Source organism: Nyctibius grandis, chromosome 30 (assembly GCF_013368605.1).
Source record: "Nyctibius grandis isolate bNycGra1 chromosome 30, bNycGra1.pri, whole genome shotgun sequence".
Lineage (NCBI taxonomy): Eukaryota > Metazoa > Chordata > Aves > Nyctibiiformes > Nyctibiidae > Nyctibius > Nyctibius grandis.
In genome coordinates this window covers 99,762-113,988 of record NC_090687.1, presented here as the reverse complement: position 1 = coordinate 113,988, position 14,227 = coordinate 99,762, and the positions used below count along the sequence as shown (strand labels likewise).

Here is a 14,227-nt window from a genome sequence, read left to right as displayed (position 1 = left end):
CGCTGCCATCAGCACGTGTCAGCTGCAAGAAGCGAGGGCTTGTTGCCACCAGTGCAGCAGCCGACATAGTGCTGGCAGCACTGACGGTGCCCGTTGTGCCCTTGGCCCCGGGGATGATTTCACAGAGTGGCTGCTTCTGGGTGCTGGCCACGGTGGCCAATCGGCGGGGGGGCAACATGGGGGGTTCCGAGAAGGAGGGGAGGCAGAAGCTGGGATCAGATCCCCCGACAGACCCCCGCTGAATGCTCTGCTTGTGGGATGAGGGTGTGCAGGCGCCATGGCAGGCGGCAGCGCCTGGCTCCCAGCACAGCCTTTTCATCAGGTATTGAAAAATGCCAAATTTGCTGCTTCTCACTCGTTACATGACTTACAGGACAGCGACTGGACTCTACCTTTATCCATCTGGAACCGTAATGAGAAGCTAAGGTACTAAAATTAACAGCTCACAGATATGCCCGTTAAAGGCCAAAACCTGTAAAAATCTACGACAGGAATTCACTGAGGCTCAGAGGACAACACTGGGTCTGAACTGTTGAATGCAATAACTCTTTTCATATAAAGAATTGTTCTTTACTTTGCTATTTTTAGGAAATCGGGAAAGCAGAATAAAGCAGGTTTCTACTAATCTGTTAGTTCTATGAGGAGGACAGTTCAAGGCTCAATAGCTGTCATGAGAGCAAGTAAATGCTAGGAAATACTGTGAAAGAAATAGAGAACAAAACAGCAAACCACTTTGTGCCACTGTAAGAAGGGGTAAGTTTTCCCACAACTTCAAGGCTCTCTGCATTTCAAAGAAGGATGTAGCAGGACTGGAAAAAGTTGAGCACAAACCCAAAGCCAAGCAGAGGTGCGGAGCGGCTGCCATGCAGAGGGAACTACAGCAGGACTGTACAGTTGGGGTAAAAGACTCCAGATGAGGCTGTGGTAAGAGATGTGTAAAATCACAAGGGACAGGCAGTAAGCGGCCAGGGATGACAGCTAAATGTCTCTTCTGAGACAGAAACCAGGAAGGATCCCATGAAGCCAGGAACAGCCGTGCTCAAAAGGAACAAAAGGAAGCTCTGTGCAACAGATCGTGAGCAAAGTCTCTGTTTGGCCAAAGGATACGGCACGCTGACGGTGACATGGTTTCAAGGGCTGACTTCAGCCCATGGAAGAGACCCTGAGATTAAGTATACAGTATCATTCCAAGTCCTCAGTTGAAAGTAGGTGGAAAGTAGAAGGAGGAATGCCCTGTTCTATTTGCATGCCTTGTTCTTGCTCTTCCCTATGTATCAGATGACAGCTCTTGTCCTGAGACTTGACACCGGGCAAGACAGACCTCAGATCTGACCCAGCAGAGCTGTCTGGATGTTCTCGTATGAGCTCTGGAGGAATTCGCTCCTGGGCTGCAACATACAGGGATAACACTGTCTCCTGTGCACGGCCACTACTCTGTTGTAAGCTTGCTCTGAATTACATGGCACTGGCAGCTACTGAAAGCCTCAGAAGGCTTCTAGATTCAGGGATAAGAAGACAGCAAACTATGTAGGAGCCTGATGGGAGTAAAAGCACAGAAGCCTTCTCCAGAAAGTTCTGCACCTGCCCTGATCCCAGGCTCTGGACAAGAGGCAGGTGGGGGGTTAAGTTAACCTTGCCTCTCTTGAGTTTGGGAAGAGGAGAGTAGTTAAAGGAAGAATATTTCTAACAGAAAGAGGGAATCTGTCAAACAAAAGGCCCAATAGTCCCTAAATTCCTCTTCAACACAGAATAAGCCCCAGTTATTTAATCAGTTAACATCCAGATAAACAGACCAGGCCCAACATCGGGATTCTCACCAATTACACAAGTAATGGGGCCTCAAAACCAAAACACTTTCCCCCAAACAACTCCATGGTTCATGCGCTTCATCCCTCAGTTCTTACCAAGGGAGTTTGGACCACAAACTCCAAAGACCTTTTACAATGGAAAAATACATTTTAGTGTATTTTTAAGAACTTTAGTTCTTAAGCAGGCAAGAATATTAAAAAGCTGTCACTCCAGACCCTAGCATTACTATCCACTACAGTTATCTCAAAAGAGATGTTGTTTTCTCTCTCTTTACCCCTTACCTGCCTCTGGACTGAATGGTCCTTCCAGAGCAAACATCACCGAGCACTGAGTTAGGTACTGGTCTAGTAGGTCTCTCAGGCTTTCATCTGCTTCCAGTGTGGTCACAGATTCTTGCAGTATTTCAGCAGCAGCACTTTCTACACGTGCAGTGGTATGGGTAGCATGAAGAAATTCAGAAGGCTGTAATGGAGAAGAAGTCACTGCTCGATCTGCTCCCATCACAAATGATGTGTCTGAAGCTACAGAAGTAAGCGACTCCAGTTGGCTTTCCTCAGTTGAAGGTGGTGTATCACTGTTCTCACTATTATCCAGCAGTGGTTGATCTCTGTTAGACTGAGGGCTTGAACACTGGCTCTCCACAGGTTCCACTTTCACCGGTTCAGCTTTGGGTGCTGAATTCATCTGATCAACGAGCTGAAATACAGCTTCAAGATTTACTTCCGTCTTCTTGTCTTCATCAGATGTATTACGTGGCCAGTTAGAGGGCAGAAATTCAGCTGTGTGAGGTGACTGCACTGGAGGACTCTGGGGGAAACAAAATACAGTAAACTTTTCTATCAAAAAATTACAGTGACAGGATGTGTATTGGATCTGTAAGGCATCAACTGAAGTGTTCGTTTATCCAAAAGCCTGAAAGATTGTTCTTCTCAGTTAAAACAGGAGGTTTAATTAAAAAAAAAAGGCTACTACTTTGTCTTGTTTTTCATTAACCACCTTCCTCTTGGCACACTTGCTTTCCTCTGCCCGCTGATTACCCTGGAGAGAAAGGAAGGTTACTCATCAGTAGCTGTGTACTCCCTCAGATGCACTGGCTGCACACCCTTTGCATTGCAGGTGTGAGTACACCCAAGCATTCAAACCAGAGACTTCTAGCCTTAGTAGGACCTGCGGGGGTACATCAGAACCACCCCCTTCACATGCCACATATGTGATAGAAAATGGTAAAGCAAACCTACCTCCCTTCAGTTCTTCTAAAACTCAAGCATTGCTGTTGTGTATAGAAACAACACAAACTGCAAGATTTTTAAGCAAAAGAAAAAGGTGCGTACGCTGTAAATGTGCATATGGACAACACAATTTGAGGAACTCAGTTACTTACCTATAACACCTTTTTCCTCTTAAGCGATTGTCCCGATACACATCCACACAGCGGGTGATTCCTAGGGATGCTCCAGTGCCCAAATGAACAGGAGCTCAGATACCGATGGAAACAAATACTGTAGAACTGCCCTGTCTGCCACAGCCTCACATCTGGACGCTCCTGGCACAACACAGTGTCCCACAAATGCACGACTCAAAGTCTGCATAAATCTGTACAAAAGCCCTACAGATCTTCAGGTCAGAAACACTTCTTGAAGAATCTGTAGAGGCTGCCTTTGCCATCATCCAAAGCAGGTCTGAACGCTACTAGAATATTTCTCTGTAATGACAGCACAAGATGACAGGTTCCAGTCAGTAATCCAATGTTATTTTTTTCAGTAGAATTCATACAAATCAAAGAATGTTTAAAGCAGAAAGAAGACAATGCAGAGTTTTTCAAAAGCAGCAAGTCTTACCCAAGTGAAATGATAAATCACATTTTAACAGCTGGTGTCTGTACTGCTGTTTCTTCTGGAGATGAGTCAGAGTTAAAGGACACGGAAGGGTAATTTCTTCTGACAAATACAAGTCGTACAATGACGTTGAACAGAAAGTCAGGTATATTTAAAATACAATCTTATTTTGGAAAAGAACTGGAATAAAGGATTAGTCCTTAGTGCCTGAATATCCTCAGACCTTCTAGCTGAGGTAATGGTTAACAAAAAGCTACTTCCATGGATGAATAAATTAGAGAACAGGAAGCCACAGCATCACCTACTAGGCAAGCCATATCAGATCAAATGCCAGTGAAGGACTTGGTCTCTCAGCAGCATGAACATCAGAAGGCCCTGAAAAGAGATGAGATCCCTTCCTCTGGGTGCATGAAGTCAAGTCCTGTTGTGGATTCATGTAGATGTGCCAGTCTGCAGATAGCCATAAACTGTGGAGGGTGGGGGGAAAGGGAGGAGAAGAGAAAACCTGGAATTTCAGAAATGTAGGTTAAGTTAAGCAAAGTCTTTTCATTAAAGGCAAGCCACCTTTATTTTTTTATGATATAGGTTTAAACATAGTTCCTTGCATTTAATTTTTTTTTTCAGTTGTATTTTTTAAAATATTAAGGTGTTTCACTTTTGTTGCATTACCTGGTTGTTGTCTTAAGTAGCCAGGATTTTCAGTAAGATCTGGGTTACCAAGTCAACTGTCCTGGGAAGAGATCATCCCTGTCAAAAACAACCAACAAACAAACCCACACTGCAACTTCTTCTGCCTCTTCTTAGGGGACCTCAGCTTTAAGCTGTTGTAACACATATCACCTTCTTGGATGCACTATAGGATCTCATACGTGTTTCCAATAGGAGAAAGTGCCCACACAAAGATGCAATTTAAATCCTTCTAGTTTATCTAGAGAAGATAAGACAGACAAGGATGGGAAGGAGGCAGCAATGAAACAATGAAAAGTGATGAAAGATGGAGAAGTCAGGACTCAAAAGACTAATAGTTTGATGTTCATTTGAGATCAAGAGGAAAAATGGCCTAATTTAGCAAGAGCACCGAAAGGGAAGATGAGCATTTCACTTACAACATCAGCACAGCGTACACAGGTAGTAAAACACAACCACATCTTTTCAGGGGCTGCTGTGACCAAAACAGTCTGGCTTGAGTGCTTGGGCAATCATTGAGAAGTTGTTGAGGTTCAATTTCATTCTGAAATAATATGGCTGATTATCATTCCTATTACAAATAAAAGCGAACGACTTAGAACTGCTTTTCAAGTCAGGAAAGTTTCTCTTCTCCTTTCTTCTCCCACATTTATTTCTTCCATTTCCAGTTACCTCTTGCTTCAGTTCCACAAGGAAATACTGACAGCTTAATAACAATGCTAAGAGCAACAATCAAACAGCAGGGCTGCTAGGTGGGAAAAAAAAAAAAAGGAAAAAAGAAAAAAACCCACTAAAATCCAACATGTAGCCTTGGTTTACGCCTGTGATAAAGCAGCAGGGAAATGCTGCACTAATGGCTGTGAGTTGCCAGATCTGCTCTTGCAGAAGATAGCAGGAGTTTTCTCTCACAAGACTCATTCCTATCCAAGGACACCGGTTCATCACACTGATCCACATCCCACTTCCAGAGAACCCGAATGAAAAAGAGGAGGAAGCTGTACCTGAGCTCCCGGTTCTGTAACCTGTTGTGCCGAGATTGTAATACAAATCTCTGAAACCTTGATTTCAGAAACCTGACCAGAGATATACCCTAATCAGCCACTATGGCTGGGTATAACCATGGACATGCTCGTGCCGTTCCATGCGGTAATTCCCTGTAGCTTTTTCTGGAGAGCAAACCGCAGGCACACGGACATTTACTTACCCACCTTGTCCGCCCATGTTCCAGTCAGGGTCACCTAAGACCTTGGGCAGGTCAGGTGTGTACTGTACAAGCCCAGCAGCTGGCCTCCAAGCCCCAGGATATGGTACTTGGCTGAATCTCTCCTAAACTTCAAGTGAGGCTCCCTGCAAGGCTCAGTAAGGACAAGCACAAGGCTTAGGCTTTCTTGGCCAACAGTGCCCGTTTTCCCTTGCGAGACCACAAAGCGCTGTCTGGATCCAATGGGAACAGGGCTGATACTGAGTGGAACGATACAAGGCAAATGTTCTGTTTTTTTGTGAAGAACGATAAAAATGCTTAGTCAGCCAGGGCTGACTAATTTCACTGCTTTTGAGGATTTGTGCAAGTGGTTACTGATGATCAACACACAGGCAGGGCAGGATGATCAACACTGTCACTGGCTGCATCCCTCAGAAGAAGTCTGGGGAAGTATCCACCCCGGAGCATGCGAAAGGTAAACATTATTCTCCACAGCTCAGTGAGAACCACAGGCAAACCGTTGTCTTCTGCACCATCTGCACAGTCCTTGTCATCATGTTCCAGGAGAAACGATCCATGCTACACTAAGACTCAGGAATCTCAAGAAGTCCTGTTGATCCACTCTGGATGGTATTTGTGTTATCCTGCACAGAGACAGCCAGTTCCTGACCTTGGTAGAACTGACTGACGCCACTGCTTGCCTCTGGGCTGCTCCCACAGACGATTGCCTTCCAGCAATCTCTGCCCAGACACACCAGCAGCTTTTGACTGGGAGCTCCCTGGTTAGTGCTGTGTTATCAAAGCAGCCACTAGTAAGTGGCATAAATCACTCTTGACTCCATACACTGCCCATGGACTTGCTTCTCCAAACAACTGATTTTTACTAGACCCTTTGGACAGTGTATTTCTATTTCAGTCTACCCACACCACCACCCTTGACGACTCCTTTGGAATGATTTGCTATCCCAAACATCGATCTCAGCCTTCTGAGATAAGAAGTTATTTCGTTGTGACTTCCCAATTGTTAGACTGATCCTCCTGTCCTGGATGAAAAAGCAGCTCATGATGAAAGTGAGAGGACAAAGACGCACTGCGTGAAAAATAACTACTGGAATATCAATGGCATGACTGGCTGTTGGATATTTATATCCTCACACCAACGTGTTATCCTGGCCATAACTTGGCCATCTTGGATAAGCTTATATTAAAAAAAAAAAATCATATAAAAGACAAAGGTTGATATTTGCAAGACGGGAAACAAGCTTGGGTAGGTCAACCCTTTTTCAACACGCATGAGCATAACTTGCTTTGCTTGTCCTCTGGGAGGAAAAAAAAACAAGTTATGCATTATGCTATAACAGAAAAGGAAGCCCTTGCATTTTTACTTCAGATCTTTCGACATTTGATAAGCCAGGCCCTCCAAATGAGGTGCAGTTTCCACTGGAATTATATAAAGCATTTACAGTAAGTACTGTAGTTATCTTTAATAAAACACCTCTGAGGTGGGGCCAATTCCAAAAGCCACCTTAGTTTTTCTCATTCACCAAATGAAACTCAGGACTGCAGAAAGCTGTCTGGAACAACACAGTGGAGCTGTTTCCCAGTATTTTCATAATATTAAAGAACCTCTTTTTGCCCAGGCAAGGACAGTCTTCAAAGATAAATGCAGCCTCGTTAACTAAAATGAATTCTGGTGAAGTCAAGCAAAAAACTTATACAGAAAAAAACACTCCACGGATGAGGACAGCCACTGTGCTGCTGCCCTGAAACCTAACTTGCATTACAAAAGTACCCGTTTAATGTTCAGTGGGTCTTTGAAATAGGTATTTGTAAACCACATCACTTTCACTTTCTCAAGCAGATCACTTTGCAAATGTATATCCTTCACTCCACAAGTCCATAAACCTACAGTTCATTCATGGAGCCTCCGCCGCTCTCACCTGGTTTCAGTATGCTACACTCACCTGGAAAAAGCTGCAGTGGGTGTGTGTCAAAGCTGAATGACCAGCACAGCCAGGCGGAGGACCTGTGTGGGCAGGTGCTGAACGCTGCAGTGCAGCTGCAAGAATTCGAACACAGTGATCAGACTTGCAGGAGTTGTGTTTGGTGCGCAGAGCTCTATTGCTTACTTTGACTAAACATTTCAATAATCACACAGTGAACTCAATTCCAGAAATGTATTATTACCTCGCAAGTGATTTTAAGACCGATTCCTTCACCTTACAAAATATTTATTCTATTATACGTGTACATATATTAAAAATATATATTGTAAAATTGATATACACTATGAAAGCCGACACAGGCAGGATGCAGGAACAACCACAAAACCATGGATAAAATGCAAAGAGCCAATTTATTCCCATTACCTCGCAAACTGGGGGATCTCCGAAGCAGCACTCGGGGCAAAGGCACGCAAGCGGGGACGCAGGCACCGCGGAGCTCGGTTTCTGCTAGAGAGAGCGCGAGATCTCGGGCCTGCTGCCTTCGCCTGGGTATTGGGGGTTTCTTGCAGGCAGCAGTTTTCCACTGTGCTTTGATCTTCTCACAGCAGGGCTGGAATCTCTGGCATGAACGATTGGGTGCCCCTGAGTCTTATCACAGGCCTATGTTATCTGAACGCGGATGTTCTACTTGTCCAGCACACAAGACTAAACAACAGTTAGTAGTGTGATATACGTGTTTTTCGACACCCCAGGTGCAAGTCACTTGAGCGTGTTTACAATCCTCCTCCCCAGTCTTCCCTTATATTCCCACACTTTCCAATGGATTCTGTCAGATTGCTCTGCCCACACTGCTCGAGGACAGCTTCACTTGAATGTCTGCATTGTATCTACTGTGGCCCTGTGGCTCCTCAGCTTTGTGGCTCCTACGCAGCCTCTGACATAACTAATAACCTGCCCGTGATTTACATTACACCAGTGGTCAGATATGGTCAGCGGGACGGGACGGTCCTCGCTGCCGCCTCGCCCTCTGCCAACGGCCCCCAGGCCCCTGAAGGACACTGGAAAGACGCTGCCCGTGCCGAGGCCGGGGAGCTGCAAAGGGCGAAGCTGCTGCACGGAGCACCTGGCTCTTGCTTTCACATCCCCCCAGCCCAGCCGGTGCCTCCGGCTTTGGCCGCTCTGCATTTTGGGGCTGACGCCCTTTGGAGAACACCCAAGCTGTCCCTCTGTTCTGCCAGCGGACAGGCTCAGCACAAGGGACGCAGACACCAGGTTTCAAAGATAAGCTTACTTTTACTTTAGTTTAAAGCAGCAAAAGAGAAAGAAAGGAAGCAGCAATAAAATAGTCAGGGAAGTAATACAGCAAGAACAAAACCAAGCAAGGTAACGCACCTAATCATTACTACATAGAATTACCCACAGAGAGTAAGAAAGATTCATCCCCAATTGCCTTAATGCTTTACCATCACCCGGACCCGCAGTCGCTGGGGAGCCCCGGTTGCAGCGAGGATTTGGAGAGCCTTTCCCGGCAATCGGGAGGTCCTACGCAGTGCGGCCACTCGTAGGTGAGCTCTCCAAAGTTGCTGTAAGAGGGTCCAGCTTTCATACGATGGAACAAACAAGCTTACACAACTTCAAATGCGGAAAAGTCTAGTTTCACTCCGTTAGATGCCACCCAAAGCCCGGCCAGGGCTCGAGGAGGAACTAAGGGAGCGTCTGTATCTATTTGGCTCTGACTACACGTTCCCAGAAAAGGCCGCACACCTGGCTTCACGGCCCTGCCAGCCTGCCTCTAAGCGAGGAAAGAGAGAAGGGAGGAAGGGAGGGAGAGAGGGAGGGAGGAAGGAAAAAAAAAACCAAACCCCACTCTCTTGCCCCACCACCTTCAGTCCCTGGCGTGTACCCTCCACCCCTTCATTTTGGGAACACCTCCATTTCCCTCTCTCATCCCAGGCAACGGCTATGAATGCAACAGGTTAAATCAGACGAGAGCTCCTAGCAGCTTACTTGTGCAAGTAAAAAACTAGCATCATCTCTTCCTAAGCCACATATTCACCGACCACTTGCGTTTTCCTACTGAAAGTGCAGTCCTGCAACATTTCTTTTATTAAACAAAAAAAATTAAAACATCACCGTCAGTAGGAAATGTTTCCAAACACAAACATAACAAACGCAGCCCCATTTCCCACAGCAAAACAGAACACAGCTCTGGGAAGGGCACAAGGCAGGAACTCCGTGACGCTGCAGCTGCTCCTCTACCAGCAATGGAGCTTCAGAGACTGACCCAGCTTCTCGGTCTCTGCTGCCAGAACAGCAGCTCTGGGCTCCCTGATCACAGCTGCTAAGGAGTGACACAGCTCTTGGTGAAGATCTGACAGCTCCTGGCTGGTCTTTGCACAGCACTCAACATAGTCCTCCTTGTATCTTCGATCTTGTGCCAGCTGCGTCTGCAGGAGGGACACCTGAAAGAGGCAAAAGGCCCAGCTCAGACAAGCCCGTGCCGTGAGGACCATCCGTAGCTCCACGGTACCGGCTGGCAGGGAAGACGCACCCTCTAACTGCAGCCCCGACAAACACTTTGTCCTTGTGGAATGGGAAGTAACAGGTTCCCAGCGTCACCCTGAACTGAACTCGCGTTATCAACAATTCGAGTTTCTTTCTGGCAGACGTTCACACGTACAACACCGAGACATTCCATGGCTATTAAAGACAGAGCTTCCTACAGGATTTAGCAACCCAACTCTTTTTCTCAAAACAGATATTTGGGCTCCTGACCCCTTAGTTCCACATGACTTTTCCTCAGCAGGAGGACCACTGGTTACACCAGGTACTGAAGAACTGTTCAGAGGAGAGCCCTAAGCAGCCAGCTGAGGACCATTCCTTAAGCAGAGCACCTTCATTTCCCTGATGGACTGCTGAGGGAGGTCCACAGTGCAGGCAGACACAACAGTCACAAGGGGAACGGGGCTCAGGTAGTTCTCTCTAGCAACACAACTTCAGCCAACTGAGCCTTCCTGGTGAAAACATCCTGAAGACAGAACCTGATGTCTTCAGCAGGACTCTTGTCTCACTTGCCAGAGCTAAGCACCATGTACTTTACCCACAGAAATCTTACAAGCATTTGGCCCTCAACACCCATGAGGATTCACCTCCTCGGGGAGACCCAGGTGTACCAGTCCCACAAAAGCACAGGGAAGAGAAGTCTGGCAACTGCTGCTGCTGCCAAAGCCACTGTCAAAGGATGCAATAGGGTTCAGTAGCTGGAATGTACATTCTTACACCGATTAAACAAATGTCCATACAGGGCTTAGGGCTCCGACTCGGTCCGCTATCGGGATCCTGATCAGCACAGAATAGCAACATCAGACTAACGATTGCCTGAAGGCCATTGGCTCTGGCACTGCCTCACATCCCTGGAGCTCTGATACGATGCAAGCTCCACTGTTAAGGGAGTCAAGGGAAAGTGGAAAGAGTCAACAAGATGAGTAAGACTCAAGGGGAACATCCTCAGAATATTCTCTATTTTCTGGCCAGTTCCACTTTTCTGAATTCCCTCCAATCCCTCTCCCACCATGGCTGACCTTTAGGCAATTCAGAGACTGGACCTGGGTGAATGATGCTGTTTGGCCACGGCCAACAGATGTGTCTGACTGGGTATTTGCACTGCCTGGTGTGCTCACTGCCCGACAGCCAAACAAAGCTCAGGCTGTAGCATCGGGCAAAGCTGTGCCCATAGGTACAGCCACAGCAGCTTTTGATGACAGCTTTCCTACTCCTCACCTGGTTCTGCAACTCCGCTAACCGATGACTGCAGTGAGCGTGAGACTCCTCCTGAGAAGAAAACACAAGGATTTCTTTTTGGGCTCCAGTCTGGCCAGAGCCATGGTCTATATTCGACTTCTATTAGGTCTATACTGGAGGGCTGCTGCCACTGGCACCTGCCATCGTTGCTCTGTATGGCCAGAGCCTCCTGCCACCAAGTAAGATTCTGTTCTCACCTCTCTAGAAGCAGGCATCTTGTGCTGGCCAGACAGAGAACATCCACAGGCACCTGGCAGCGACTGGCCACGGCAATATCTCTTCAGTCTCCTCCGCTCACGTTCCACCTGCACATTGGATAGGAGAAAGGGTCACAGAAACCTGCCACCAAACAAGGAGCAAAAGGACCTTGGGACATCACGGCAAGGAGATGTCTGCTCAGAGACCGTTAATTGCACCAGAGAATGCTGGGAGCAAAAAGCACTCGAAGTAGACTATGGAAGAGAAAGAGCAAGAGGAAACAGTTCCTGACACAAGAGTGTCAAATGTATGTGGGGACACTGGGGCACGAAGGGCAGTACCGGAGTGAATGTGCATTTGCCAAGGCAAGGGGATGCCAGAAGAGAGAGAGAATACAAAAGTGTGTGTCCACGGGGAACAGAGGAGAAGAGGGAAGGAAACAAGCAGAGAACTCCAAAGTGCTGTCTGTGGAAATGTGTTGTGTTCCAGAGGACCATGAGGCTTTGCAGAGGCAGCCAAAGCCTGTTTTACCTCCTCAAGAGTCCTCCTGAGCTCAGCATTGAGTTGCTTCAGCTCCATCTTCTCATGTTCCAGGCTTGCAACTGCCCGCTGCAGACATTCCAGCTGCTGCAACAGGAGTCTCTTCTCCGAGAGCCATGGGAGCCGCTCCCCTTCTGCAACAGCCTGCTGGGTATTCAGAGAGGAGACTGTGTGAGCTGGTGCCACATAAAGGTTAGGAGAGCCAGATCAACATGTCGTGGGGAGAGTGACCGGACCCAGGAAAGGACAGTGCCAAGTTCCTTCTTCTCCTCCTGGACTACAGGCCAAAACACCACACTCTCTTCCTAAGGGCCCTCCTCCACATCACCTTGGAGGAATGCAGCGGTTTCTTCTGGGCATGCTTCCTGCTGCTTTGGTTCAGTGTCCCCCATTCTGGTTTTGAGAGAGACTGGAAACATTCATTTCCTATTCAGCTACTTAATAGTTTTACAAAAGCCTGTAGTATTTCCAGCTCCCTCTCTCTCAGCCATTTCTTGTCCATCGTGACGACTTCCACATTTACATGTTCCTCTTGGGGAAGCTGTTTAACATCTTTGGTCATCCGCTTTGACCTTCACTGTATGTTCTCCTATCTCTAGTTCTACTCGCTGTCCTTGGACAACCAAACAATATGCAAGATGTGGGTGAACCATGGATGTCTTTGGAGGACTTTGGGTAGGACACAAGGAGGACTCTCAGTGGATGATGGGGTTGCTTTGGCACAGGAGATCTGGGCACAAAATAGCTTACCAGCAAGTGACTTGAAACACAGCCCAACAAACACCCCTGTTTCACTGCTCAGAAATATTTCAGAGGAGTCTTTTGCCAACAATCCTGCCACACCCCTCCATCCCCACCAAACAAAAACCCCATCCTTGTGGGGATTCATTCCGACAAACTCACTTTGCTCTTAAATGTAGTTAAGCCTATAAGCACACATCAGTAAATAACAAAAGAGGACCGTAAAGAGAACTGTGAAGACACCCTGAGATAAGTCTTAAGAAAAAACAGAACACAACAGCAGCACAAAAATCTCAACTAAAAGGTGACATTGCTGCCTGGCTTCCTATGAGAGGTCTCGTTCCTAGTCCCACAGATAGTCCTGCTCGCCTTTCACCTCACCAAATTCAATGGAGAAAACTTGTAGGGCATGCTCCACACAGCCCGGTACCCAGCCATCTCCCACAGCTCTAGCCTTGCATAAAAACACACAAATTCTCCTGTCACAGTCTTTACCTCTTGCTTGGCGTTTCTGACTCTAGTTTGTTCCTCTTCTTGTTGAACTTGCATGGCAGCAACTTTCTGCTTCATATCCATCAGCTGCTTCTCATGCTCCGCTTCTGTCTCTGCCTTCTGCTTTTCCCATTGTTCCAGCATCTTCTGCAGCTCTGAATGGTGCCCTTCCCGTTCGTTTGCCTGAGGAGTGGAGGAAAAGACTTCCAGATGAAGTCCTAGCCAAGCTCCTCAAAAAAAAGTGTGAAGCTTCATCCCTCCCACAAACCCTCACCTCAACAGTGCACACTAGTGGCTTTGTGCCCTCCATAAATCATGTCCTATCATGGAACTTAAAAGAAGGGTCACCACGTGGAAGAATCATAGAATCATTTGGGTTGAAAAACACCTTTAAGGTCACTGAGTCCAACCACTAAGAAAAGGAGATGTTACCTTCCCCTCTCGGATGGCTGCCTGGTTCCTAGCACCTCTCTCCTCAGGATTCCTCTCTATACTCAGTCTGGTAAGATCCTACCCCTTTGCTGCCATGCTTTGGGTGGGGACTCCCACCAACCTTCCGTCTCATGAACTCGTCTCAGGCCCACACGGAATCTGTGGCTGCATTTACTGTCCCAGCATGGTGCTGTGGGTCTTCACGGGCCTTCAAGTATGAGCCATTGGCTCTGCTGCCTGGCCTAGCAATGTGTGGCCTATGACAGATGGTTGCTGCCATTTGACACGCCCAGGCTATTATTCTTCTCAAGCCAGCCCACAAAGCTTGCTTGAAGAATTCAGAAGCATATTCTTTCCTACCAGGTCTTGAAGGAGCTTGTTTATCTCCACGTCGTGATCAGTTTTCCGAAGTCGGAGGGTATTTTCATACTGCTGTTCCATCCGCAAGAGCTCTTGTGCCATGTTTTCCCGTTCCTGCGTCACTAGAGATCTCTCTGCTTCCAGCTCGCACTGAAGGCACTTCACTTCCCCTGCAAACACGAGAA

General features: G+C 47.1%; 1 protein-coding gene across 2 annotated transcripts; it reads right to left on the bottom strand.

Annotated features, from left to right (window-relative positions):
- Positions 1-9,520: 9,520 nt before the first annotated feature.
- Positions 9,521-14,145, bottom strand: LOC137674690 (centrosome-associated protein CEP250-like). Of its 2 annotated transcripts, XM_068420270.1 has the most exons (6): positions 14,043-14,145; positions 13,254-13,433; positions 12,009-12,164; positions 11,477-11,584; positions 11,259-11,309; positions 9,521-9,940 (listed from the first exon to the last, which is right to left on the bottom strand). In XM_068420270.1, exons 1-6 carry the CDS (start codon positions 14,142-14,144, stop codon positions 9,734-9,736), a joined length of 804 nt encoding a protein of 267 aa, XP_068276371.1. In that variant the 5' UTR covers position 14,145; the 3' UTR covers positions 9,521-9,733. The 2 variants fall into 2 exon arrangements, with proteins under 2 accessions (XP_068276371.1, XP_068276372.1); XM_068420271.1 differs by lacking the exon at positions 11,259-11,309.
- Positions 14,146-14,227: the final 82 nt, after the last annotated feature.

Coding starts and splice junctions, on each gene's coding strand:
- LOC137674690 (XM_068420270.1), bottom strand. CDS start 14,144: ATGGCACAAGAGCTCTTGCGGATGGAACAGCAGTATGAAAATACCCTC. Junction 11,585..12,008: donor TCAGGAGGACTCTTGAGGAG/GTAAAACAGGCT, acceptor TCCAATGTGCAG/GTGGAACGTGAGCGGAGGAG. Junction 11,310..11,476: donor AGATGCCTGCTTCTAGAGAG/GTGAGAACAGAA, acceptor TTTTCTTCTCAG/GAGGAGTCTCACGCTCACTG.